Source organism: Apiotrichum porosum, assembly GCF_003942205.1.
Source record: "Apiotrichum porosum strain DSM 27194 chromosome Unknown scaffold_1, whole genome shotgun sequence".
NCBI lineage: Eukaryota > Fungi > Basidiomycota > Tremellomycetes > Trichosporonales > Trichosporonaceae > Apiotrichum > Apiotrichum porosum.
In genome coordinates this window covers 2,758,664-2,785,610 of record NW_021167108.1, presented here as the reverse complement: position 1 = coordinate 2,785,610, position 26,947 = coordinate 2,758,664, and the positions used below count along the sequence as shown (strand labels likewise).

General features: G+C 58.7%; 9 protein-coding genes across 9 annotated transcripts; 5 read left to right on the top strand and 4 right to left on the bottom strand.

Moving 5' to 3' along the window:
* Positions 1-49: 49 nt before the first annotated feature.
* Positions 50-1,174, bottom strand: EHS24_001013 (uncharacterized protein; the record flags this gene model as incomplete). Its single annotated transcript, XM_028616819.1, has 4 exons — positions 50-832; positions 877-1,011; positions 1,052-1,118; positions 1,167-1,174. 4 exons carry the CDS (start codon positions 1,172-1,174, stop codon positions 50-52), a joined length of 993 nt encoding a protein of 330 aa, XP_028480676.1.
* Positions 1,175-1,367: 193 nt separating this feature from the next.
* On the top strand, positions 1,368-2,687 carry BET4 (Rab geranylgeranyltransferase; the record flags this gene model as incomplete). The annotated part of the gene is made up of 9 exons (XM_028616818.1): positions 1,368-1,370; positions 1,412-1,522; positions 1,565-1,692; positions 1,738-1,955; positions 1,995-2,204; positions 2,242-2,325; positions 2,361-2,435; positions 2,477-2,632; positions 2,674-2,687. 9 exons carry the CDS (start codon positions 1,368-1,370, stop codon positions 2,685-2,687), a joined length of 999 nt encoding a protein of 332 aa, XP_028480675.1.
* Positions 2,688-2,728: 41 nt separating this feature from the next.
* EHS24_001011 (uncharacterized protein) lies at positions 2,729-5,976 on the bottom strand (the record flags this gene model as incomplete). The annotated part of the gene is made up of 3 exons (XM_028616817.1): positions 2,729-4,513; positions 4,568-5,482; positions 5,527-5,976. 3 exons carry the CDS (start codon positions 5,974-5,976, stop codon positions 2,729-2,731), a joined length of 3,150 nt encoding a protein of 1,049 aa, XP_028480674.1.
* A 309-nt stretch (positions 5,977-6,285) lies between these two features.
* EHS24_001010 (uncharacterized protein) lies at positions 6,286-13,437 on the top strand (the record flags this gene model as incomplete). The annotated part of the gene is made up of 7 exons (XM_028616816.1): positions 6,286-7,312; positions 7,376-7,420; positions 7,497-9,835; positions 9,879-11,944; positions 11,986-12,092; positions 12,131-13,386; positions 13,432-13,437. The coding sequence occupies 7 exons, from the start codon at positions 6,286-6,288 to the stop codon at positions 13,435-13,437; spliced, it is 6,846 nt and encodes a 2,281-aa protein (XP_028480673.1).
* Positions 13,438-13,544: 107 nt separating this feature from the next.
* EHS24_001009 (uncharacterized protein) lies at positions 13,545-16,867 on the bottom strand (the record flags this gene model as incomplete). Its single annotated transcript, XM_028616815.1, has 5 exons — positions 13,545-15,917; positions 15,958-16,239; positions 16,285-16,465; positions 16,517-16,722; positions 16,763-16,867. The coding sequence occupies 5 exons, from the start codon at positions 16,865-16,867 to the stop codon at positions 13,545-13,547; spliced, it is 3,147 nt and encodes a 1,048-aa protein (XP_028480672.1).
* Positions 16,868-17,242: 375 nt separating this feature from the next.
* EHS24_001008 (uncharacterized protein) lies at positions 17,243-18,341 on the top strand (the record flags this gene model as incomplete). Its single annotated transcript, XM_028616814.1, has 5 exons — positions 17,243-17,248; positions 17,489-17,584; positions 17,638-17,883; positions 17,930-18,216; positions 18,326-18,341. The coding sequence occupies 5 exons, from the start codon at positions 17,243-17,245 to the stop codon at positions 18,339-18,341; spliced, it is 651 nt and encodes a 216-aa protein (XP_028480671.1).
* Positions 18,342-18,719: 378 nt separating this feature from the next.
* Positions 18,720-19,937, top strand: MRP4 (37S ribosomal protein, mitochondrial; the record flags this gene model as incomplete). The annotated part of the gene is made up of 4 exons (XM_028616813.1): positions 18,720-18,777; positions 18,833-19,003; positions 19,091-19,466; positions 19,544-19,937. 4 exons carry the CDS (start codon positions 18,720-18,722, stop codon positions 19,935-19,937), a joined length of 999 nt encoding a protein of 332 aa, XP_028480670.1.
* A 1,079-nt stretch (positions 19,938-21,016) lies between these two features.
* Positions 21,017-25,217, top strand: EHS24_001006 (uncharacterized protein; the record flags this gene model as incomplete). Its single annotated transcript, XM_028616812.1, has 6 exons — positions 21,017-21,100; positions 21,226-21,319; positions 21,405-21,819; positions 21,875-21,900; positions 21,945-22,130; positions 22,171-25,217. 6 exons carry the CDS (start codon positions 21,017-21,019, stop codon positions 25,215-25,217), a joined length of 3,852 nt encoding a protein of 1,283 aa, XP_028480669.1.
* Positions 25,218-25,612: 395 nt separating this feature from the next.
* Positions 25,613-26,892, bottom strand: EHS24_001005 (uncharacterized protein; the record flags this gene model as incomplete). The annotated part of the gene is made up of 3 exons (XM_028616811.1): positions 25,613-25,656; positions 25,713-26,538; positions 26,623-26,892. 3 exons carry the CDS (start codon positions 26,890-26,892, stop codon positions 25,613-25,615), a joined length of 1,140 nt encoding a protein of 379 aa, XP_028480668.1.
* Positions 26,893-26,947: the final 55 nt, after the last annotated feature.

Genomic DNA, 26,947 nt, shown 5'->3' with positions numbered 1-26,947 from the left:
GCATGCATGTACACTCTCACTATCACGGAAATGCTGGGGATGTTGTTGTCTACTTTTTACGACTTGAAGGAGGAGGGCGGCGCTTCTTGAACATACTAGCTCCAGACGACGGGGCAGGTTCAGGAGCAGCGGCCACGGTTTCTGGAGCGGCGGCCTCGGTCTTGATTTCGGTCGCAGGCTCGACGACCTTGGACTCGGCTGTGGGCTCGGCCACATCGTCCAATGCTGGCTTAGCATCGCCCTCATCTTTGGGCTCCTCCTTGACGGGGTCGCCCTCAGTCATGTCCAGCTTGCCACTCCAACCGACTTTGCTGAATCCAGCCTTCTCCGTCGCCTCCTCCTTCTTCACCGCAGGCTCAGACTCCGGGGCAGCCTCTCCAAGCTTCTTCTCCTTGGTCTTGAGCTTGATTGAACCCAACGCTGCCTTGGGATCCCAGTCGTCATCGTCATACACGTCGTGGGCTGGTCGCTTGTCACGGTGCTGAAACTTGAAGTTATTGTGGTCCTCCTCTTCCTCGGCCTTGCGCTTGAGGTCGAGAGCCGGCACTCCGTCCTCGGTATACGTCATTGCAGGCGCCGCTTCCTTGACTTCTTCCCACTCGCCAACGTTCGTCCCTCGTCCTCGCACCATCTGCTCAATCTCGAAGCTGCTCAACTTGGTCTCCTCATCGTCAAAGCCGAGAGACGCCGCAGAGCTATAGTTGGCCCACTTGTCGCCAGCGGGCTTGGGGCGCGGTGGCCGTGACGATGAACCAGCAGCGGCGGGTCGAGAAGCCACAGGGCGTCCGGCATACTCGCCACCATCCTTGGATGCGTGCGATGTTTTGGCGGCCTGCAAGTTAGCGAGCATGTCTCATCCGGGAGCGCGCCACCTACAGCTTCAATTTGAGCGATTGTCCGCGCCTCCTCCTCTTTGGCACGCTTATCGCGGACACCTGTTTTGTAAATGTCACGAATGAAGCGCTCCTTGTTGCCCTGGTGCTTGCCGCCGCCCTCATGGAGAGCCTTGGACTGGAAGGAGTTAGCGTTGACCAGGTCTGCCCCAACTCACTGGCGCGTCATCGCGGACGAAGATGTTACAGTACTTGCACCAGTACTGCTTTTTCGAGATCCAGTATCTGCAGGTGTCAGTGATGATTATCCCAGCCCTCAGCATAGCTACTCACTCGGCCATGATGTCGTGTTGTTGGAGAAAGGACGACAATGAGATGGCCGTTGGGCGGCAAATGTCCAATGTTCCTGTCAATAAATAGCTTACGTAATGATTGCCACCGAGATGTGGAGGTCGTCTGCTGGCGCGGTTGTGTGTTGTCTTGAAGTCACCCCTCTTTCCTCTTCTTCTTCAACTCACCCCACCGGCACCGAACATGGTAGGTGTAGTGTAATCTGTGGCAAGTGCTTACCAACATAGCACGGAGTCAAGCGTACCCGCGTCTCCCCCGAGGCTGCCGAGGCCAAACGCATCAAGGAGCAGAGCAAGATTCAGGCTTACGTTGCGTTGCAAGACGATGTCCTTGCCAGCGTGAGTCGGCAATCTCCAAATAAATCCAACTGACAGGCTTAGAAACGTGCAAAGGAATACACTGTGGAAGCTCTCGGCAAGACGAACCAGCTGCTCGACTTGAACCCAGAGTTCTATACTATCTGGAACTACCGTCGCAACATCCTCACGCGTGGCCTCTTCCCCGAGTCGTGCGTTCTTTTAACCTTGTCCTCGTCGCAACGCTAACGACCCAGTACCCCTGAAGAAATTGTTGGTCTGCTTACAGGTGAACTTCGCATGACAATGGCGTACCTCCGGGTACACCCAAAGGTGTACTGGATCTGGACACACCGTATGTGGTGTCTCGAGAACGTACCCCTTGGTCCTGGCGAGAGCAAGGGATGGCGAAACGAGTTCTGGAAGACCGAGTTTATGATTGTTGAGAAACTCCTCGACGCTGATGCACGGAACTGTGAGCTAAATATTGTTTGACGCGCAGCTGACAGTGCAGTCCACGCGTGGTCATACCGTCGTTATGTCGTCGAGTCGTTGCCTGCGTCCTTCTCCCCTGCACGCTCACCCGCCGACGAACTCAAGTACACGTCCAAGAAGATTGAATCCAACTTTTCCAACTTTTCAGCATGGCATTACCGGACAAAGCTGCTTGGCAAGAGCTGGGCCGAAATTACCCCAGAAGAGGTGGCAGACGAAAAGGACCAAGGTGGGTGGCGCTTGCTGCGCCCTTGCTGACCCGACAGAGTTTGAACTCGTAACGCAGGCCCTCTGGACCGATCCCGGAGACCAGTCTGGATGGTTGTACCACCGATGGCTCATTGGCCACAGTGAATAATAGCTGAAAGCGCCTGGCTGACTGTAGATCCTTCCCCACAGGTCCTTGCGCGCGAGCTCGAGTCCATTCAAGAGCTGCACAAGGAGGAGCCCGATTCAAAGTGTACGTCAACTGGGTCATTTATGCAGCTAACGATTCATCAGGGTGCATGAATGCTCTCGCCCATTACCACCTCCTCTCGGCTCGTCTGGCATCAGCATCAGAAACTGATGTCACCAAGCATCGCGCCGAGGCAAAGACGATCCTGGAGCGGCTCGAGGTCATCGACGAGGACCGCAAGGAGCGGTATCGCGAACTTGGTGGGTTGCGTCATCCTTTAACCAGAGTCTAACCGGTCCAGCTAGCCATTACTAGACGTGCCCTATTCATGCAAAATGCTATGTACATATCCTATCTTAAGCGGTCGGAACGTCCTTCTGGAACAAACCGCGACCGAACGCGCCCGCGACGACAGCGAACCCGTCGTCGGCATCGTGCACTTCGCCGAGGAAGAGGTCGTGGCGGTCTGCCAGACGAGTCTGGTTCCGGCGAATTTCGCGCACCATGGCGTGCTGCTGCGAACACAGGATACACTCGGGGTCCGAGTCTGAAAGACAGCGCTGGTGGTAGCTGTGCTTGCACATGAAATGGACGGCCGGGAGGTCGAGCTGGCCACCACATGCGGCGCACTGTGTGACCTGGAACACCTCGGGCTGGCGCGTGTTGGTGAGCTCGGCAATCTGCTTCTCCTTTGTGGCCGTCTCGCTGCGGTACGACTGGACGAGCGTCTTGTCCGCCTCGATCTCTTGCTGCGTCTCCTCGACCTTGGAGCGAAGCCAGTCCTTCACGGTGCCCACGGAAGCTACGCCATTGCGACTCAGGAGCTGCACGACGCTTAGTGGAGGCATGATACGCTCCTCGTCGATCGTCTGAAGGATGCGCGGGAGGGCTTCCTGCTGGTGCTTGAGAATCGCACTCGACGACGTGAGGTAGCGCAAAACGAGCGGGTAGAGGCTCCTGTTGGTCGGGCCGTACAGGTCGAGGTAGCGGAGGACCTCGTCCGATGGCCGTGTGAGGGTAGCTGACGCATCATCTGTCTCGTCTTGTGCCATCCAGTGGCGGAGAACGTCCTCGTACATGCCCATGCTCTCCCACAGGCCCACAAGACCATCGGTGAAGTCAGCCATGGAGCAGAGCACGAGAGCGTGCATGGGGTCGTAAGGGATCGAGTCGCCAGAAGCCAGAAGGGCAAGGGCCTTGCCACGGGCCACTGTCGCGGTGTCGTCATCATCCGCACTGGTGGACGCGAGATACAGCTCGAGGAGGGTGTTCCACACTGCGCGCTGGTCCGCCAGGGCCGGGTCGGGAGCGACTGTAGCACTGACATCGCGCAGTGCCACCGGCTGGTTGCGTTGAACTGGTGCAGAGTCAATCTTTTGGCCCCACAGGGCAAAGGCGACGTCCTCGAGAAAGTGGATGAACAGGTTCTGGTGGTCGACGAAGTGGGCAAAGAACTGGCGAGGCGAAGGAGGAATGTACGAGGGTTCATCCTCGAGTGGCGAGTCGAGAACGGGCGTCTCCGCACCACTAACGCCAGCAGGAGTCGTCGATGTGCCGTTGGCCTGGGGCGACGGTGATGTCAGGCCCTCGCTGCCAAATAAGCGATTCACACCCAGATATGACAGCATGGCCGGTCCAGACCCATTCGTCCTGCCATCTGATGGGTGCATGTGGTCATGCTCAAGCGACTTCCTCCCCAAGTTTCCGCTGCAAAGGTCGATGAGCAGGTCGGTGGTCGCCTGGGGTTCATGTTGCAAGAGACTGCGGCCGTAGCGGACAAGGTTCTCTTCACACGCCTCGTGTCCAAGCGAGCGCAGGTACTTGAGAGCGTCCTTGTACTCTTCGGCGTCCTCAATCTGGATGCGGAGATACTCCTCATGCTTGCCGTACTTTCTGGCAAGGTATGTGGCGTGCTCAAAGAAGCCAGCTTGCCGACAGACGCGAATGGCGGTTTCGAGGTCAAAGGGAAGGGCATCAATACCACTCGACTCGGAGCGTCGCGCCTCTGTCTTGATAAACGAGTCGAGGCGTGCGCGATCCGACGTCTTGGTGTAGCAGTTTAGCAACAGCGTCGTGTGGTCAGGGTTAGCAAGACCTTGTTCATGCAGCTCTTGCAAGTAGGTCGTGAGGTTGTTGATGCGCTGTGCGTCGAGGAACTGCTGGTTAGCGACCTTGAAGCTGCGGAGTCAACCAACCTTGCGGATCACGTAACTTGGCTGCACGAAACCCAAAGTCCGCACAAACTGGCTCATGGCGCCATCAAAGTCACCCTTGCCATAGAGATAGTCACCATAAAGGCGATGAATGTCGGCAATGCCTGCGTCTGCAACACCTTGAGAGCGGGCAAGGTCGAGGGCGAGGTTGTAGAGGTTGCGCTTGTACAAGACTTCTAGCTTGGCAGAGGTGGCGTGCTCTTCCAACCTCGAGAGGTCGCCATTGCCTTCAAACACATAGATACCACCCCACTGGCCAAAGAGTGCCTTGATACCGTTGCGGAACACGGACGTGTAGGCGACAAACTTGTTTTGCAGGTCGAACACCGTCATCTTGGCCATGTCTGACGGTTCACCGGCGCGGGCCTGGCGGCGAGCAGCCGACGCACCCGCGGGGTGGATGGGCGGCGATACGATGACGAGATTGTGTTTGAACACCGAGACAAACAACTTTGGTCCCTCGTACGCGTAGCACGCACCACGGCCATCTGGCGAGTAGAGGTAAATGGCTTCGTCGCGAGCGACGATCAGCTCCTTGCGGTCCCAGTCCATCGTGGCACATCCAAGACCCGACCCAGTGTCATCGAGCACACGGGCTTCTCCACCCTTGGCCGAGACTGGGGCCGAGAGGACACGGTTGGTGGTGACAATGAACAGGGCAGTGGCTGTCGTCGCCGTCTTGTCGGCAGCAACAGGCCCTTCGCGGAAGCCTAGGCCGGTAATGGCTTCGGGTGCACGCTCATTGGCCTCCAGGATCACACGGGCTTTTGGAAGGGAGGTAAGAGCCGTTGGTGAAGTGGTGAGGGATTGTAAGAGATGGCGGTAGAGGAGGACCGTGCCGTCACCCAAGCCGATTGCCATGTGGGAGAGGTTGGTGGTCAATGCCACTGCGGACACCTGCAGCACTGTCAGCAACGCGCGGTGTGACGTATTGTACCTACAGGATGGGGTCGTCCCGACGAATGTTGGATGCGGACGTTGCGCATGAGAACTGGTCCACCTCCCGCCTTCTTCTTCTCCTCGCGAGTCAAGTCCCAGACTTTGAGGACGGGTTGCCTGGTTCCCTCGTCCTCACCAATGGCTAACAGCAGGCCAGCGGCTTCCACCAGCGCTGTTGAACGGCCAGAGCCTTCCCATGCTGTAAAGATACGCTCAGAGGCCAAGTGCCGGTCGAGGATGGTGATGCTGTTTCCGGATGAGACGATGACGGACGGGGCGAGCGGCGACCCAGGCGAAGTCGGTGTCACAACGATAGGCGGTGGGAGGTCTCGGAGAGAACGCGGTGATGACGCGAGGTCCTCGGAATCCTTTACGCTCTCGGCCTCAAAGAATGTAAACTGTCGCCACTGAGGAGCTGAGAGTGTGTCTGGGCCGCGAGATGGCCCTGCCATGGTGTAGAGATGGTTTGGTATATGTACAGACAAGGTATGCACGAGATTGCTGTCGTCGGTCGTCCATGATGCGGGCCCTCACGTCACCGCAGAGGGCCGAGCGGGCTTGAAATGATGTGTATTTCCCACTATCATCACTCACTGCGCGTTCGGCCTGGCCCGGTGGAGGTGGATCCTGTCTGCCAAGTGATGCAAGTGACCAGCGCGTGCATGCACAGCAAAACGTCACCTTCACCCAAAACATCATCCCACTACCCATCCCACCACACAAACGGCAACACGGCTGACATTCTCTTGTAGTCCTCAAAAATGGACAGCAAGGCGAATGTCGACGCCCGTACCGCCCTGGGTGTCCGGCCAGGAGCCCGCCCAACACCTCGCCAGCTCCCACAAATCGAAACACTACTCCCTAATCCTCACGACTCTCGTCCTCCTTCCCCCCACAATAACCACGTCTCCATCACTGTCCCGGGATTCCATGCCATTGATCGAAATATATCGGCCACATCGGCATCGACCTCTGCAAGCCACGGGTATGGGGAATCAGTTGAGACTACCCCCAAACCCAAGCTGCTGCGACGGGCGACACTTTCTGGGCGCAGGTTTCAAGCTGCGGCACTTACCAACAACCGTGGGCTGTACGAGACCCAAAAACTTCTTGCACATCTCCTCGAACGCCTAGAGAATCGACGACGCGGCCCAGACATCCTCGACCGCGCTGTGATTGCCGCCAGGCTCGCCACCGGCACTCGCGCCAAGGCCAAGCGCCGTGTCGCACAGCTGGGCGAGGCGGTTGTGGCTGCGACTCGAGTTGGCAATCCTGGCCCTTCAGTTAATGGGTTGAACGGTGAACCTCTTGATGAAGACCTTATCCTGAACGAGGACGATTGGGATACGGACGCAACATACGACATGTTGGAACAGATGCGTGACCTGCTCAACCTCGCTGAGAGGCAGGGCCTGGACCTCTTTGGCGCATCGCAGATTGAAGCGGCAGAAGCAGCAAGAGCGTCGTCCAAGAAGAAGAGAATGGGAAGGCTGTCCACCGTCGCTGGTCCGATGGGAAAGGGCCTCACCAAAGATGAAGACATCACTTTGGGTCCCACCGTCTCTGGACCAACACTTCTCAACCGACTCAGTGAACTGGTTTGCTCCCTTATCACCACCGACTGCATCTACCTTATTCATCGCTTTGGTCCACTTCGACCTCCCTACGCTCTTCACTCCATGTGCCTGGATGTTGCGGCGTTGCTGTATCACAAAGGCGACCTGAAGGTCAAGCTCGAAATGATGGACGCTGGCATTCTCGCGCTTTACACAATGGGAGACGTCATGCGTGAGCGTATATGCAAGTGGCTAGAAGGCAGATTGTCCGAGCTGCTTAGACGACTCGCGGCAGAACGGGGAGATGGATATCAAGAATCAGAATCGGTTGAGTGGAATGGTAAGTCTCTACACCAGGCCAACGAGCTAATTAATGCGAGACCCATTTTCGTCACCAATATCGCCCGCAACTTCAGATCCTATATCGCCTGCGATTCCTACATTTGCCTTTTCTGTGGCTCCCGGTGATGTCAAGTCAACACCAGAAAAGCAGCACCCAGGTTGGATGCGTTTCTCGCCCGTTTCAGCTACCTTTCCATCCCGTCACAAGATATCCGGCATTCTCTCGACACATTCCACAGCTGGCATGATCACTGAGCCCGCACTGCGCATTGCAGCTCTTGTTCCGCGCTTGCTGGTTGCTCTCACGTCAACAATCGACCTGACAACCGCCAACCTCATGACTATCCACGGTGTCCATCGCCTAACATCTCTCATCCTCACGGCCAAACCTGATGCTGGTCAGGATCTGCTCGAGATTGTTGCCCATGGCCCTCCTTCAACACGACGCCGAGGCATGGACTTTTTGGCCACATTCTTCCCCCAGGCAGTTGGACACAATGTCATTGCTCGCCGTCCGGCCCTAGCAACGTATCAGGCACACCTTGCCAAGTGGGAATCAGGTCTGGAGCGTACTCTGGCTGAGGATGACACCGAAAACCACTATTACATCCCATGGCAGGCCGACTCGTCGACCGACTACTGTATCAGCTGCCAACAACCCTGCGCTGGATTCAGCGTGCGGTGTACGCTCTGTAACGGCGTGAAGCATCTCTCCTGCCTGCGTCTTCTTGGTGACGAAGTCTTCGAGTATGACAACGTTGTCCTAAAGTCTGGGCCTGGCGAAGCGGCCACAGTAGAGAAAGTGCATGTCCGGTTCTCACTTGCTGTCCCCCGCCTTGACGAAAAGGTTCTTGACCCTCGAGGACGATCAACCGACGCAACCCAGCGCAAGGCTGGCCTTCACATTCTCAAGCTCGTCAATTTGTTCACCCTGACATTGTGCGCCGAGTGCCGTGAGCCGCTTTGGGGAGCAACATCACAGGCTTACGCCTGTATGGGACCATGTCAACGTTTCTTCCACCCCAAGTGCGCTCATACCATGAGTGAGACGAATGCTTCGACTTGTCGTCCAGGCCGTGATACCTTTGTCAACCGAACGGTCAAGGAAGGCAGTGAAAGACGCCGCGATCCCTTCACAACAACGTCCGCAGAGGCGCTCAAGTCGTTCCAAAAGGCCAAGGGCAGGCTATATCGCGACCCAGAGGAGCTGGCCGACATGTCATTTGACGAAATCGCTCTGCTCTACGCCAACCTCTGGAATCAGCGTGAGATTTGCATCAACGGTGTCAGTGCAGGTACACTGCGCCTTGCAGACGACACTGGAGAGATTGACCTCGCCGGCATGTCGGAATTGCTGCTCGAGTACGAAAAAGTCCTCGAGAAGGACCACCCTTTCTCGCCGGCCTTGGTCGACTATGCCCAGGTTGCCAATGAGCCTCTCGATAACTGGCACCTTTTGTGGCGCCCGCGCTACTTGCAGTTCTGTTCTGCGCTTTTGAGAGCTCCTCCCGACCCTGCATTCGAGCGACCTCCTGCTCCTCCGTCTCCACCAAGACTCTTGACCGTTCATTCGGCCCCGCCGAGCCCAAACCCTTCCGATTCGTTTGTTCCTGCTGACCCTCCAAGTCAAGCATACGAAGAGCTCACAATGGAAACAATCCGCCAGGTGCTGGCCTCCGACCTCAGTGTCCGTGACGATCTTGCGGCCTCTATTCTCATTGAACAAATGAAACACTTTGGGCTGTGTTCGGTATCCCACTGTCTTGTTGTTGGATGTGCCGATATCCACAATACGGATCTCAACGTCGGATTTGCCCTGCCATTATTAATGGACTCGTCGCCAGCAGTGGAGCTTCTCGTGCTCGTCATCGAACAGCTACTCGACGACATTGACCTTACCGCCAACGAGCAGGCCTTGTCGCTGCTGTTCAACCGCGCATGGCCCAGTTCCATGTGTTCACCTTACGCGATGGAGAGATTGGGCGCTGCCGTCATGTCCTGGATCATGGTCGAGGACGATGTGCTGCACTTTATTGTCAAGAACTTTGCGAGCAAGAGCAAGCGACCCCCCGGCGTGCGCCACACCCCCAGCTCGGCAGCAAAGGGCACCACAGCTGTCGCGTCCTACAAGGAGGACAGAAGACGGTTGCGGCAGCGCTACGCTCGTCCTTGGCTCGAGGCTCTGTACCGACAGGACCCAGACGCGTACGCCAGCTTGGCGTACGAGCGGAGCAAGATGATCGACAACCGCTACGAAGTTGTCGAACTAGCAAAGGGCGAGGGTGCTGCCTCCCAGATGGCTGGAATTGCCCTGGAACGCATCACTTCGTTTGTTGATGCTGAGGTCATGTTCGAGGCGTCGCTGGATCTTCTCACGGCATGGCTCGAAGACCTGGGAGGAATTGCACACAATGTGAGTTCAATGCTGCAAGTCGCAGCCATTGCTGACGTCTCAGGACACGGCCTACAAGTCGCTACCCCGCCTGTTGCGTTACGCAAACACCAACGGAGATTCGGAATCTATGGATCTCTGGGAGCTCGCATTGTTAACCAATGCGGATGGACCAGCGGGCTGGCACCGTGTTTCCCGCTGGCTCCGCGTTTTGGCGACCTCGGGTGTGGACGTCCCCTGGTCTATCATCAAGAGCACTGTCGATACAGCGTTGGCAGGCGGTGCGCAAGACGAGGTTCTATTTGACCTGGTTGTTGCCATAGACACCAATGTGGCCCCTGTCGATGGAGACGAACTCGCGTCCTTGTCCAACAGGACATTTGAGGCTCTCGCCAAGATCGTGGGACGTCGACAGGAACCACCGTCACAGGAGTTTATTCAGGTTATCCGCACGAGTATGCTTGGGATCCTCAAGGCATATGGAGCAGTTTCAGACTACGTGGCCATGACCAGCTTGCACTCTGGTGGCGACATTGTCAAGACGCTCCCGCCGCAGTCGAGGAGGAAACAGTCGGCTACACTCGCCAAGATTATTCTCCTACCTCTCAGCGCCGATGCTGTCCGAGCGGCTGCTGGAATCTTGCAAAACCCACAGTTCCCAGCCGAAATGGTGCTCGACTTTTTGTGGATCCTCTTTGTCCGCTCTCCAGGTGCCGAAAATCCCGACGGGTTCCTCCACAAGAATGACATGGGCGATGTCCTATATGCGGTCATCTGGCCATTGTACTCTCGAACCGTGCACCGCCAGAGTCGCGCTCGCGTCTTCCTCAAGTTGATGACCATCAACCCCATCCCGATAAAGAACCTCGTCACGGCCAGCATTGATGTTGAGCCGGCTATCACTCGTGAGCGTCTCTTGACATTCGCCCTCGAACTGGCCGACAACCGTGTCACCTACGAGGTCAATGGATGGCGTCGTTCGGCGGTCCACCTTATCATGCTACTTTTCAGGAGTGCACTGCAACCCAGTGACCCAACCCCGGAGACCATGGTTATTTGGAACGCTCTTCTCCCCACTCAACTACGCGCCATGTCCCTTTGCTTTGAGGAGTACATTGTCTCGTGCAGTGACGAGCAGCGCCTCAAGTTCTTGGCCAGGCTGATGAGGCTCCGATCATATGTGCCAACCTGGCCCATTATCGGATGGCACATTCTCGAGGAGCTTGTCACAGAACAAGTCACCAGCATTGAGCAGTTGGTCAATGTCGACTCCCAACAGGCCCTGGATGCGCTGTCAGACGCACGGGCAAATCGCGCGTCGATTCTCGCATTGGGTCTCAACATGCTCGCTGCTGGTGTGGACTGTGACTGGATGATATTGCAACGGTTCCAGCGGCACGTCTCTGCCGCTGCCACTTTGCCCTGGCCAGACCCGAGCAACACTATCACGGACATTCTCCTCCCAGCACTCAAAACCATGCTTGACTCGACCGCGCGAGTGGTCATCAAGGAAGGCGGAAACAGGGAAAAGGAAAGGTCTGAGAGTAGCATTCCAGTGCAGGGCCAACGCTCGACTCTGGTTGGAAGCTTGTTCGTTCCCGTGGTCATCAACTACGCCAATGTCTTGCTCAAGCACAACTTTGTCATCCAGCGCCACATTCTCGACATTTTAATGGTCGTCTTCTTCAAGCACCACGTGGAACCTCTCGAGCTGGCCGCCTTATCCACTCTCCAGGTTTTGGCGCAGTACGCTGCCGACGAAAAGTGCGCCGAGAACCGTGTTCTGGCCCTCCAAATCCTCCAGATTGCCCAGTCTCACATGGGCAAAGACCGCTTCACACGTGTGCTACCGCGACTCTTCGTGTCCATCGCCGACATTATCATGGAGGAGAGCACGTCGCCAGATGGTGATCCCGCTGTTGTCGACACTGGCCGTGTGTTCCTGCAAGAGTCCATGTCCGAGTTTGGCAAGGCCGGTCTCTTCCTCCAGGTCCTCTACATGGACGGCGAGCAGAACGACTCGCAGCGTGCCCCCGACGCCATTGGTCGTGCAATGCAAATTGCCAACCGTGACGACGTCGCAAAGGGCAAGGCGCGCAATGTGTGGCTCGACCAAGTGATCCTTGATCTGTGAGTTGCGAACTCTTCTCGCATCTGTAGCTGACTTTCAGCCACGAACTTTTGCGTTGGGGAAGACAAAAGATTGGTCTTGTTATGAAATCGCTCAGCAACCTTACCAAGACTCTGGAACATGAGCTGTCAGAGGAGAGCTCTATCGGTGGGTGCGAAGCTTTTTTGCAGGTGCTAACCCATCAGAATTTGGATCTTTCCTGACCAAGCTGGCCAAGCAAGCGAGCGAGTCGTACTCGCCGGCCGACTTTGACCCGAACCCCGTGCTTCAGACGAGTCGCGCCATGCTCAAGCTGTGTCCGTCGTCAACAGCGGTTCCGCTTTTCCACCAGATCTCGACCTTTCTCCACTTTGCACTTTCTCGCTTCTCTGTCAATCTTGACCAGATCACTGCGCTCGTCCCGTTGTCTGTCCGGATTGCCCGTCAACATCAAACCCCAAACACCATCGAGTCTGTAATCTTCGAGGCTTGTGGCGAGGCAACCAACGGTGCGCCCGTAACACCAACGACTTTGAACAGCCTCTTGGCGTTCTTGGCTCGCAACACCGATTCAAACGTCCAGGAAGCTCGTCTTAATGTTCTGGTGGAGGCTTCGCCAGGTTGCGCATCTGTCCTCTTCCGAACGCACCCGACCATTACCTCTGTCCACGGTAACCCCGAGGTCACCATGGGCCTGCTCAACAGTGCAGCAGAGGTTGTTGTTCGGGCCGAGATGGAGTCCAAGGGTACCTTGGGTCGCGTCCTTTTGACTCTCCCTAAAGGAGCGGCTGTGAACCAGCTCGAAACGGCGTCGCACATTCTCTATGCGTCACTGGATGTGCGTATGGGTCCATCACGCCACAACCTGGTGACGTTGTACCCGGTCTTCGCGCGGTCGACCAGTCTCGCCCTCTTTGCCTCTGCCGACCTTCTTGCCGTCCATGACCCCAGTAATGACGGCGCACACTTGTCATCTGCGGCGTTTATCGTGATGCGTCTCGCCATTTTGGCCATGTACGAACCCACGCCGTACGGTCTGACCCCGAAAGAGGCCGGAATGCCGCCCACGGCCGCCGCGCATGCCCACGATGCGCTCCTCTCGTATTTCCGCCGCATCTGGCCCGAATGGGACCGCCTCCTCGGACTCTCCTTGGCACCGACATGCGTCAACGTCCCCCTCCGCGCCGTCGTCCTCTCCATGCTCCTCGACATTATCCTTTTCGTGTCCGCCACACACCCAAACCTCCTCACGGAGCCCGCTCCGTCTCTCGCGCGAGGCCTGCACCTCATCGAGGAGTGGCACGCCTCACACGGCACCAACCCCAGTCCCAAACTTGCCAAAGCGGCCGCAGCACTGAACAGGTCGGCGCTGCGCTCGCGCCCGGCAGCCGATGCCGGGCTTTCGGCCAAAACAATCATTTGGGCAGACATGCTCGCTACGGAACGCCTCACAGCTCTCCGTGTTGGCTTAGAAACGCGCGCACCAACGCGCCATGCATACAGGAAGGAATAAGGAAAATGTAGAGTCTACTTGTATATGCTAGCCCACGATATGTCTCTACTGGCCCCCGGCTGGCGTGGCTCGCGACCACAGAGCACAGAGGCGCAGAGTTTTGTTGCTTAATCGCGCTTGGCCTTTTTCCGCTTGTTGGCGGCACCGCCGCCGCCGCCATTCTCCTTGCGCTTCTCCTTCTTCTCCGGAGCAGCAGCGGCAGCGTCAGCCGTGGCGCTGCCCTTGACGCTGACAGTGGTCGAGAGGCGCGAACGCTGCTCGGGTGTAGCCTTGGCAATGGCCTGGACCTGCTTCTCAGCCGAGGTGAAGTCGGCACCGGCGTCAATGGCAAACTCGGCCATGTCCAGCGAGTCGAGGAGCTCGCGCTGTGCGAGGCGGTTACGGCCCTTCTCTTCCGTGGCGGCCTCGGCAATGTCCTCTGCCACGGTGGTAGCCGCGGGCTTGAGGGCGACAATGGGCGCCTCGGCGGGCAGGTCGGCGCCAATAGCCTCCTTCTGGATGTCCTGGAGGTGCTTGGTGGCGCGGCGGACGAGCTTGCCAAAGAGGGCAAGGACCTGGTGGGAAGGGGCACCGAGCTCGGTCTCGAGGGCCTCGATGGGCTTGCGCTGCAGGCCCAGGGCGAGGAGGATGGCCTGCTGAGCGGCGCTGAGGCCAAACTCGCCGCCGAGACGCTTGGCGAAGTAGAGTTCGGCAAGGGTGGGGACAAGGTCGAGGACGACGTGGTAGTCGACCATGCTGTCGGCGTACGACTCGAGACGCTTCATGTCAAAGGGCGAGATGAGCGAGTTGAGCTCGTCGGCAGTGACCAGCTTGGCCTCCTCGGCCTTGCGGCCGGCAGCGTCAATGACGCTCAGGGCGACCTGGGCGGGGAACTTCTTGAACGCGTCGTACGAGAGGAGGCTCATGTAACGGTGACGGAAGTCCTGCGAAAAGGCCGAGAGCCAACCCTCGGACTGGGCAACGTTGCTAAGCAACGAACGGAGGAAGACAAACGTGTGCTCGCCAGTGAGCTCGTTCTCCTTCTGCGAGGCGTAGAGGGGCGAGTAGCCGGCCTTCTTCCAGAAGCGGAGGAGCTCGGGGGTGAGGCCAAACGAGACACCAAGGTAGTCGAGGTTCTCGGGCTTGCGCTCAGAGAGACGCTGGAGGAGAGGAGGCATGCGGGCGACATCGCGAACGGCAATAGTGTCGTCCGCAAGGGTGGCGTTAGACGCAATCTTGTCAGTGTACGCAGCCGAGGGGTCCTCCATGACGGCGTCCAGGTCGGTGAGCTCGCCCGAGTAGAACGAGTTGAGGGCCTCAAGAGCACGAGCACCGTAGCCCATACGGGCATAGTCTGGGTGGGTGGCGATACGAACAACACGAGCACCAGAGAGCTGGGCAAAGTCGTTGTCCTGGAACTGCTGGGCAATGACCCAGGGGATCATGTCGCCGGCACTGCGGGTACCGGAGTGCGAGAGCTCCTTCATGATAGCGTCGCGCGAAATGTTACCCTCGAGGGCGACCTGAATGACGACAAGGGGATCCGGGAGCGACGTGTCGTCCTCCTTCAGAGGAGGCAGCAGCACAAACAGGTGGTGAGCAGGAGCGTCCGAGAGCATCTGGAGGTCGTTGGGCGAGTTCTTGTAGTGACTCGCGACGTACAGCGCCATCATGCGCTGAAGGAAGACCTCAGATGCGGCGTGGTACGAGAAGAGAGTGTCACGGTTGACGTAGTACAACTCGCACTGCGAAGGGTGAGGGCAGCCCTGGGCGGCCTTGGACACGACCGTGGCGTCCAGGCAGAGCAAGTGGTTGAGCCACTTCTCCACCTGGTCACCGGGCGAGTAACGGATAGGCTCCTCGAGCTTGATCTCGCGCAGCGAACGGGCGTGGCCCGAGCCACCACGGCCGCCAGAGCCAGCCTTTGAGGGACCAGCCGAAGCGGACGCGGGCTCGGCCTTGGTGACGGTGGGGCGAGTCTGCTCACGCAGCTGCTGGATGAGCTTGAGCGACAGCGAACGACCAGTGCCCTCATAACCGTTGATGGTCGAGGCCATGAAGACGAGGTACGGGCCCATGAGCTTCTTGACGAGGGGAAGGGGAATGGCGGCAGCCTCGTCAATGATGACAAGCTCGGCCTGGCCAAGAACGTGAGCGTCCTCTGGCGAAATGTACTGGATAGTCTGGCGGTGGCCGCGGAAAATGTTGACACGGACAATCGCCTTCTTAAACTCGGGGTTGGTGGACTGCACGACGTCATAGTCGACGTGCTCCTCGTAACCAAGAGCGTCAAGGGCCTTGAACACAAACTCGAACAGAGTTTTCAAGTTTTCGGGGTCGGGCGAGGTAACAAAGATGTTCGAGTAGTCATGTGCAAGAGCGGCACCGATAGCGAGACCAAGAGCGGCCGACTTTCCGCGACCACGGCCGGCGGTGAGGGTGACAGTCGACGACAAAGTCTTCTCCGAGATGGCCTCCACAAAAGTGAGCAAAGCCTTGGCCTGTACGGGTTAGCAAAAGAACGGATGGGCGTTAACCCACCTGGTCCACCGTCTTGGCGAGCTTTGCCAAGGGTCCCACAATCTCCACAGTGTCGAGGCTCTCCTTCATCTCCTTGAGCTCCTCCGCCTTCCTCTTCCTTCCGCGGTCGTCCTCTCCATCCTTGATCAGGCCAATATCCTTGCCCTTGCTGAGGGGAAGAACGTTGAGCTCGTCGTCGAGGACGAGGCAGTCGTTGTTTGAGCCGAGCGAGAGAATGAAACGTTCGTTGAAGCGGGGCTGAACGAACTGGTGGGCGTCGGTGCGGTAGCGGTTGTGGACGTCCTGGAAACAAGAGTTAGTTACACATCAAGGATGCAGACAACTCACCATGGACATGGTGTACAGCTGCTTCAAGCTCGACATGGTCTTGAGGAGAAGCACCACAATACCGCCACCCTCGACAGTCTCAATGGTACGGGCGAGGAGGTTGGGCGTGATGGCCTCGTAGTCCTGGAGCACAACCATGCCAAAGGTCTGACCAAGAATCTTGGGCGAGTCCTTGTAGTAGCTGCACAGTGTCAGGACAACTCTCAGGTGCGAGTGCGTGTGTGTTGCTCACGCGTAGCGGATGTCGGTCACGGCAATGAAGAGCTCAAAGGGGTCCTGCTCGTTGGCCTCGCGAATGCCACGCTTAATGTCACGCTTGATCTTGGCCTCACGCTTCTTGCGGTGAGTGGTAAAGCCAAGCTCCTTCTTGTAGCACCAGAGGACATTGGGACGGGAAGAGACACGGGCCTGCGAGAGGAGGAAGTGGAGGTTGACGACCTGGACTTGTTAGCTGGACCCGGACGTGCCATCGGCTCACCTGGTCGCGTCCACGGTCGCCGACCATGACGAAGAAGGAACGGTGGTTGGTCTTGACCCCATTGGCGATGAGAGCCGGGATACGGGGGTCGAGCTGCTTCCTCATGACGGCGGCTGTGTTGTTGCTGAAGGATCGATGGCGATGGAGCAGCTGAAATTCAACTTCTGCAGCCTGCAGCCGGCGGTGGAGAGGGGCGGAATCAGAAATGCACGCCGCCTCCTGTGCAAAATCTTAAATGGGGGTCGCGGATAAAAACGCTGTGGGCGTTGCCCCTCACACCCTCGCGGCCCTTTAAATACGCTGACATCGATTGCGTTGTTGCATTCATCCACCCCCCACAACCGGAAGGATTGCACCACCCCCACCCTTCCGTCTCCATTCAAACCCCTCTTCCTGCAACGCCGCGAGCAAAGCAGTGGCAACGGCCGACAGCGACGTATCCCAAGCACCCTCTCGGCGCGTACGCGTCGCGTTAAAAAGATGTATGTGCCCCACAGGGCAGGCGCAATCTCTCTGGAACACGATGGACATGTTTGCTGACTGTGGTCTAAAGGTCGAACAAGATTGTCGTGTGTATCTGCAAGCTGAACAGTCTGCTGCATTCTCCCAAACATCTCTGCCAGTGCTAACGCTACCCCTCCGCGCTGTCGACGCTCTTGTGCCATTGTCTCGCTTGCCACTCGCCTTCCCTCCTGCATTTGTCATGGTTCCATTCCACAGCCCCAGATCTACCGCGCAATCATCGACGATGTCATTGCCAGTGTCGCGGTCGACTTCGAAGAGTACGGCATGGACGATGACCTCCTGCCCATGCTCCAGAGCGTGAGCGCGCTTGTGGCTGGTTGGATATGTGCAGGTCCACTGACCCAAACCAGAAATGGGAGTCCAAGCTGCTAGAGACCCGTGTTGCCGAGTTTGCGCGCGCGCCGGGTGCCGAGGACCCGCCAGCGAGCCACCAGCGCGAGGCCCCCGCCGCTTCCACCAGTGCACCCCCTGCCAACGGCTCGCTCGCAACTGGCGCGCCAAACGTCCTCATGCCCCAGCCGGCAGGCACCCCTGGCCTCGGCGACGTCCAGGTCAAGAGCGAGCCTGACGATGTGCTGCGCCTCCGTGGTGGTTCGGTGCGTCTTGCGGAACATGGCGTGATCAGCTACTGACCCTATCCAGTCAAACGACAAGCCCTCCCCTCCTATTGCCGAGTACAGCGCCGCGTCGCGTCCTGAGCCGAATGCTGCTGGCCTCCTTCCCGGCGACGAAGTCATCGACTCGGACCTTGACGACAGCGACGACGAGCTGGGCAATGACGACGACGGCGAGGACGGTGAAGGCGAGGTCGACATTGTGTTCTGTGTGTATGACAAGGTCGCGCGTGTCAAGAACAAGTGGAAGACTGTCTTCAAGGACGGCATGATCCACATTAATGGAAAGGACTACCTGTTCACCAAGTGCCAGGGGTGAGTCGTTTTGTCGCGCAGTGGCGAGGCGCAGTTACTGGATCGCGGAGAATGGCTACTGCTGTTGCACGGTGGTCTCTGTATCAAGCGTATGAGCTGACATGCACAGCGAGTTCGAGTGGTAAGCCTTTGTTGTGGCTTAATCCACACACAACCCAAGCGACACCTCCTAGTCTCCCGAGTGAATGCCTGCCTTGTCTATGGGCGCCACCTCTGTCAGCCCTCCCTCTCCCATCTCTCCCGGCCCCGTGCCACTCAAATGATCATAAACAGACCGCATGACTCTCCTCCCCCCCATCCTGTACCAGTAGAAACCTACATGCATTCAATCCTCCTGGCTTTGGTTCAGTTGACTGCCATCCGTGACACACGACCCACCCATGCTATCTGGCGCCTGGCGGTGCTGGGCTCCAATTTTGCTTCCGTTGCCCTGTGCCTCTGCGTTTTCCGCCGAAAACTCGAAAGTCAACTGTCATCTACTCGTTTTCCACCACCTCACGGCCATGAAGAACGCAGCGACCACTTCTCTCCGGGCTCTGCAGTCCGTCCGCTCGAGGACGGGTGAGTGGACATGCTTTGGCCGTATTGAAAAGGAAACGCTGACAGTGGGGACCAGCTGCTTCGGCTACCCGCGCGCTTTCGACCTCGACCTGCTGCCGCGATGCCTCGGCAGAGGCCGAGAGCTCGTCGTCGTATTACTCGGTTAGGGAGGGCGAGAGTACCCAGGACTCATGGAAGCGTAACCTTGGCGAGGTTCGTGAATGGAGGAGGCGGAAGGCCGGTGTTTGTGAGTGCGCGACCGCGACGACGTGACGAGACGAGACAACTGCGGTGTTGTGTGTGTTGCTCCGAGTCGGTGCTAATGGACTATCAGACTCGACCCTTCCTCTCTACCTGCCCGGCGAGCAGAACCAGGCTGCGCCCTCGCCCAAGGAGGCGACTCTCTCGACTCTGATGGCCTCTGGCGCCGCTCTTGGCCACTCCAAGTCGCTCCTTGCTCCCCCTTACACCCCTTACGTGTATGGTACTCGCTCGGGATTGAGCGTCATCGACCTGGAGCAGACTCTCCCCCTTCTCCGTCGCGCTGCGGCCCTTATCCGTGATGTGGTCAAGGCCGACGGTGTTGTTCTCTTCGTTGGTACCCGCCCCGCACACAAGAAGGCGCTGTCCAAGGTCCGCGAGCGTCTGGGCGACAACGGCTTCATCACCGACTCGTGGCTCCCCGGTACCATTACCAACTCCGAGTCCTAGTGCGTATCTCTCTCTGTGTGCCGCCACCACGACCATACAACCAAAGCTATCTTTTCTTGACTGACACGCATTACAGCTTTGGCACCACCCCTGTGGAGAAGGGCTACCACGTCCCCGACGTCGTCGTCTTCCTCAACCCTGGCGAGAACCTCGGTGCCATCCGCGAGTGCTCGTCGTTCAACGTCCCCACCGTCGGCGTCATCGACTCGGACACGGACCCGCGTATCGTCACCTACGCCGTTCCCGCAAACGTCGAGAGCATCCGTACCACCGAGCTCATTGCCGGCGCTCTCTCGATTGCGGGCCAGGAGGGCCGCCGCCTCCGTCTCCAGAACACTGAGCAGCAGATCAACCGCGACTTTGCCCGCAAGACCAAGCACAGCAAGGCCGCCGAGGCTGAGGCCGTGGTTGAGGCCGAGGTTGAGGCTCAGGTTGAGGTTGAGGCTGAGGACACCAAGATTAATGCTTAGGAGTAGATGACCACCCTTCACAAAATTGATTACCCATGCATTGATTGACTACAGTGGGGGAACATGGCGAGAGGAGCCACCGTCGAGACCGCGACTGTGCTTGCAGCTTTGAGTATCATCAGCGTCGACACCAGTAGATGTATGTATGTGGGTGTTCGGTGCTCTACAGGCTGTGGCGGTATGGAGCAGCAAGCATTCGAGCATATGACGGCCAGGACGTGGTGTGCATGCGGTGCCTCGCCGTCCACGCACGCCACGCCCGTCCCACTGCATCGACACAATGCTGTGTGTGTGATGTCGGGCCTTTTTTCAATAGCAATTCCAATGTGTATTAATAAATCTGTGCGCGGCCTGGGCCATTCGGATTAGAGATTGTTCTACGACGTCTAATGGATTCCCCCCCCCTCCCCCGCCGGTCTCTCATACCCCCTGGTGCGCGCGTCATATCGGTGGGCCCTGTGCGTTTTGGCCCTTTGTGGCCCTTTGGCCCGTGCAGGGAGAGGAGAAGGGGGGCCATGCGCATCGCCATCTGCGCATCTGCCCTTGTGCGCGCGCGCGCCTTTGTGGGTTGAGCACAGTCCTTCGTTTGCATCACGTTTCTTACAACCATCGCTCTCGATATCTCTCCAGGCCTTTGCACACGCGCACAACCCAACACACACCCTCCTCGTTCACAACGACGGACGGACGCTCAGTCGGTCAGCTGCGACTGTTGCCAAGCACAGAATAGATTGCCCCCCTCTCCCCCACCTAGGCAAACCACCTACGACTCCCGCTGCCCGACACAAACCACCCATCGCCCGTGCTCTCTACGGCCGATCACACCTCCCCCCCCCCCAACCCAACCTTCCATCGCCAACTCGCCGTCGACACTTTGCTGTCAACAACAGTCTCCAACACCCTTATCCCACCGGCCACCCTTTGTCAAAAGAGCAGCCCCAGAGCCCACTAGAGGCCACTGCTCTCCCTCCCGCACCACCTCTACACGCCCCCCCCGCCGCGCCTAGGCCTGCACCAGCCCGCCTCTGCGCCCGCCGCTGAGTGCGCGTGCGCGGGGCATCACCACCTCGCACGCAGCAATGGCCTCCGCTGCACGACCGGCGCTCGCGTCGCGTCAGAACCACTCGTACTCGAACAACCTGGCCAACACAAAGCAAGCGCAGGTACGCAGCAGTCCATGGTCGGAAAGGCGGCGCAGGGTGGGGTGGGGCAGCGCGCGTCGCGCCGCACACTACCGCCCACCCTCCTCGTTGTGAGCGAGAAGCAGCAGCTGACAAAGACCGTACAGCTCGCCACAGCGTACCAGCAACTAGCGCGCGAGCTTGCTAGTGACCAGATCAAGGTCGTTGGCGGGTACACACTCGGCAAGGTCATTGGTGAAGGTGGGTGCGACGGGCCCCCCCCATGTTGATGATGATGAAGCCATCGTCATCGCGGGACGAGCTGTGGGGCTAATGAAAACCACAGGAACATTCGGCTCTGTTCATATCGCGTCTCATCGCACCTCTGGCACACGATGCGCAATAAAGAAGATTCCAAAGTCGGCCACACCACAGCTTACGCGCGAGATACACCACCACCGCCGTCTGCACCACCCACACATTGTCCACCTCCACGAGATTATCGCGACCGAGACACACATCTGGCTCGTCTCAGAGCTGTGTTCCGGTGGCGAGCTGTTTGACTACTTGGTCGAGCACGGGCGTATGCTCGACGGCGAGGCCAGGCGACTCTTTGGCGAGCTGTGCACTGCAGTGGGCTGGCTCCACAAGCAAGGCGTTGTTCATCGAGACCTGAAGCTGGAGAATGTCCTCCTCGACGGCGAGCTGAGGGTCAAGCTCGGAGACCTGGGCTTTGCCCGAGAGTACCAAAAGGGCCGACTGTGGGTGCTAGGAAGCGAAAAACAACAACAACAACATGCTGACATGACATGGCAGGATGGAAACGTTCTGCGGTACAACAGGTGAGTTGGCGGAGGTGTCCCGAGGGAGTGCTAACTCTTCACAGGATATGCCAGTCCCGAGATGCTGGCGTGCAAAAAGTACCAGGGCGTCGAAACAGATATTTGGTCATTGGGCATCATCCTCTACACGCTCCTCTGCGGCGGACTCCCATTTGACGATGACGACGAGCGTGTCATGAAGGATCTCATTATCAAGGGAGAGTACGAAGAGCCAGAGTGGCTCAGCGACGGTGAGTTTGGAGTCTCCGAAAGGCAGTAGCTGACAACCAGAGGCCAAGTCTTTGATTCGTGGCATGTTGCGACATGAGCCGGCCGACCGCTTGACCATGGAGGAGATTCTCACTCACCCTTGGTTTAGAAAAACATTGTACGACAGCATCCAAGGCGCGACCACCACCGATGACCCACGGTCCGTTCCCCCATCCCCATTACCTGGCCAGTCGTTTGCAGAGCCAAAGTCCCAACTCCTCACTTCCTCATCGGCCACGTCGTTCCCATTTTCGCCCCGTAGCTCGTCGAGCGCTGCCAAACGCCAACCCCCGCCGCTGGACCCGATCGCGTCGCCAGATCCAGAATCGGAACCTTCCGAGACATCATTTGATTTCACCGACCCGAGCTTGCGCAAGCCATCCAGTGGCGACACTTCTCCCACCACGGCCGAGAATGAAAACGACGACGAGCACGATATCAAGCGGATACACAGTGGCGACATGTTCAGTGAGACGGAGCGCGCTCTGGAGCTTGCCCACCTGAACACGAGCGAATCTACAATCCGCGAATTTACTGCCGAGCCGGCCTCATTACGGCAGCGGATCAGCAAGCGGTTCACTCTGAGCAGCACCAAAGAGGACGACAGCGAGGGAAGCGGGTCTGGGTCTACAAGCCGCCCGGACAAGCGGCTGAGCTCCCAAAGCTTGACTGTCATTGACGAGCACACCCTTCCTCTTCCCGTTGCCGAGAGCTCTCGCACGCCGGTGCGAACCAAGAGGCGGTCTCTAACGTCGCAGTTGCCTCTTGAGCGCAGGACGTCGCACAACAGTGTTTCCAGCCAGTGGCAGGTTCACCTTCCCGAGGACTACCTTGCGCTGCTCAACGCCGAACGTCCGCCCCTGTTCTCGACTGCATCAGAGAAGGTACTCCTCAACCGCCTTTCGGATGTTGGCTTTGACACTGGCCAGCTCATTCACTCGGTCATGAACAATGCCTGCGACAGCAGCAGTGCCATGTGGTGGATCCTGCGACTCAAGCAGATGGAGCGTGGTGAGACGGACGACGTGGTGCAGGCCCGAAAGGCTTCCGCTGCGAGACGAAAGGAACGCGCCCAGCGCCGCGCCAAGGAACGTCGCGAGGAGGAGAACCACAACGGCGGTCAACCTGCCCCTGTGTCCAACGAGCCGTCTGGCAGCGGTCCAGCCGTCACTGTGTCTGCAGCCGACTCGCGCACCTCTCCTGGAACGTCTCGTCCCAAAACCCCGGACCCAGACTATCCGGACACGTCGACGAGTACCTTGCAAGCTCCTCGGGTTCCACAGCAGGACGGTCGTTCACCTCCCGTGTCGCCTCGTGGACCTAGGACCCCGCTGAATGTTGATTACTCGCCCAGCAAGGACAACCAGCGCAAGGGTCGCTCTCCCTCGATGAACATGCTTCAGCGCGCCACGTCGGTTCTCGTCGGTGGTGTGAAGAATTGGGAGCGACCAGACGAGCGCTCAGCATCTGAGCCCCCCGAGCTACCCAAGCGCGGCGAGTCGCCCACCAAGGGGTCCAAGGCACCGGCCAAGATGATGATGTCCAGGAGCGAGAGCGACTCGACGTTACTCGCGACCATCGCTGCTGGCCCTTCGCAACCGCAGCAGCAGCAGCAACAACAACAGCGTTCGGCCGAGGGGTCGCCCACACGCAATGGTGCTGGTTTCTCCGCCAGTCCGGCCCCGGCGATCGACGTTCCTGGCACCACGCAAAGCGCAGACGCGACGTTGGACAGCCGTGCAGCGAAGAGCGCCAAGAAGGACAGCATCTGGACGACGTTCCGACACCTGTTCTATGAGGACAAGCGGCGGCGGAAGCGCGAAATGATGATGCAGCCCAAGCCCGCGCCTGTCATTCCTACGCGCGGCATGAACGTTCGCGGTACCGGCATGAGCCGTACCAGCACCAGCATGCCACCAGTCCCACTGTCGCGCCGTACGTCTATGGACGGTCGTGCAATGTACTCGCACCGGTCGAGCAGCGTCAACTCTCGCCGTTCATCCATGTCCAACACGATTGGCGACTATACGATCAACATCCACGACGTGGGGCTGCACGGTATCAACCGCCGTCTCAGTGGCCGCAGCGTACGGAGCCAACGGAGCGGAGGTAGCATGACCCCGACCTCGGACAGGGAACATGTCTCGCGCCCGGGCTCGTCGTTGTCGCTCCAGCGTGGCGGCTCTCGGCGGTCGTCCATCCGTTCCCCGAGCCTGTCGCAGGACAGGTTCCGCACTGCACCCCCTTCGCCGTTGCACGACTATCACCGCCGCGCAGCATCGGGATCTTCATCTACGCGCGTCCGCCACATCAAGGTCCTGCACGAGGCCAAGGCGCTGCGTCCCTCGTCTGTCGCGTCTAGCATTCGGTCCAACCCGTCGTCCCGCGCCAGTTCATTCGACCTCACGCGTGCCGAGTTTGACAGCGACTACGACACGGGCCGCGAGGGCGACTCTACGACTTCCCTGCGGAGGTTTGACGAGCGCACTGCTCTCGGGCACCTGCAAAGCATGGCTCTGAGCGCGCAAGCCCGCACCCGGTCTCCACTTGCCCGCGGTCTTCCTGGTCCCGGACGCAAGGCGCCGCTGCGCGACGTGTTCCAGAAGAAGTCCAACGACGAGTGGGAGAGCGAGGACGACGACGGCTCGTTTGCCGGCGGACTGGGGCAGGCCAAGGGCGCGACGTACGGCTCGTCGTCCCTGGGCAACGGCAGCGGCGGCCGCGGCGCAGCGCAGCACCCGGCATCGCGGTTCAACTCGACGGCGCCGAAACGCGGCGTCATGTCCGCCGGGCTGGGTATCGCGAGCGGGTTCTCCCGGAACGGCAAGGACGAGAATAGCAAGAACGGTTCGTCTTCCAACAAGGCAGATGCGTCTTCCTCGGGCGGCGCTGGATCGGGATCTGGGTCAGGTTCTGGATCGGGGTCTGGGTCTGGATCTGGATCCGGGTCTGGGTCTGGCTCGGGGTCTGGCTCGGGGTCGGGGTCGTCGCGGGCCCGCCGCGGTGGCCTGCCGCCTGCGCGCAACCAGGCGCCGGTCATCGAGGAGGAAGAGGAGGAAGAGGAGTAGAATGCCCCCTCCATGGAGATTGTGGCGCGGAGGGTTTGCGGAGGGTTTGCATAACATCCATAAGTGTAGCATGTTGTCGAGTGCTTGCGGACGGAACCGGGCCCAGGTGTATATATATTCTGCATCATACATTTCTTGCAGGAGAACACACGGCCGTTGTTAGCAGCAGCACAAGAGGAGGGAGGCAGTGCAGTGGTGGTGCATTAATGATTACATATGCGAGTGCTGTACGGTGTCTATTGGGGTGGCATGGCCCTCTGAGGTGAGGGGTGTACCGTGCATTGTGGTGTTTGTTGTGGTGTGTGTATGGTGGAGTCTGCGTTGTGCGGTGCGTTGGGTTGTGGCGTTGCGCGTGGGCAATGATGCGTTTCGTTCCCGAGCCCTCGTTCATTTGTTTAGTTGCCGAGAGCCATAATCTGGTCCAAGGGCGGCATCGCACCTGCCGAGTCTGTCAGATGTAATCCGTGCGGTGGCAGTCCGTCCATCTGCACCTACCTTTCTCGTGGACAAAGTAGTCGACAATCTCCGGGGTACCGTTCTTGAGCGCATCCTTGACCAGCCCTGGAGTGATGCGAATCCGGTCGGTCAGCTTGCGCTTTTTGCCGGACCCCTTTGCGGGGCTGTCGGACGACTCTGCAAACGGCTCCACGAGCAGCTTGACAAGCCGGAGGTCCTTCTTCTCAATCGCGGCACGGAGCGGAAAGTGCATACGCAAGTTTGGGTCGGCACCTTTGCGCAGCAGCAGCTCGACCATGTCGTAGTTTTGGTTGAGGGCGGCGCGGTTGAGGGCATAGTTTTTGTGGCTGGCCAGAGGCGGCTCGAAGCGGTTGAACAGCCAGTGCACGAGGGGTGAGATTGTGGGCTCTCCGGGACCGGGCTTGGGACGGAAGAGACGCTTGGGCAGCTCGGAGACGGACAGTGCAGGCCTGGTTACCTTGGGCTTGAGTGGGGTGCAGGGTTCAGGTTCGGGTTCGTTGTTGTCATCGCCGTCGTTGGCCCCGTCACACTCGCCATGCCCCGCCTTGTCCCTTGCAGTTGCTGGCCTTGCACGAGCTCCGGCCCGCCGACGGCTCCGCAGCTCGGTAGGAACATATCCACGGCGATAGTCCCAGATACGAATCATCTCCTCGGCAACGGCAATGTCCACAATCCGTCGACGCAAGGCGAACGTGAGGACGTTGTAAGGCTCCACTCGACGGTACTGGTGGAGCATGTATGCAGCGATATACGTCGGGGACGCATGTGTGAGGGAGCTACGCATGTACCGCGTTGTCATAGGCAATGCAGGGTTGTCTGCAAGTTTGTGGATTTGCTGGACGAGCTAAAGAAAAGGTGGCTGGGTCAGCTTGGGTGCACAAACAAAACAAGCCTTAGTGGCAGGCCGGCGACAACCTGAACTACTCACCTCGACAGGCAGGTCATTCAAGCTGACCGCAGGCTGGGCTGGCTTCTTTGCTTCCGGCGTAAGGCTCATGCTTCCTGTAAAGTCACCCGGTACGATGGTGGCCGGAGACGAGTTGAGTAACGAGGGGCCAAGCGGCATGCGCAGTCTCCGTGGGGTCGTACAAGGGGGCGAGACGATATCGGCGGCCTGGGCGGTGTGACGCTGTGCGCGCGGGGTGCTGAAGGGAGACGCAAGATCAAAAGCTTGAACGTCTGCACCCGACACGGCCATCGCAGTGCCCGAGCTGTAAAGAAAGGCGAACGGAAGGAGAGGTGTGAAGGGTGTG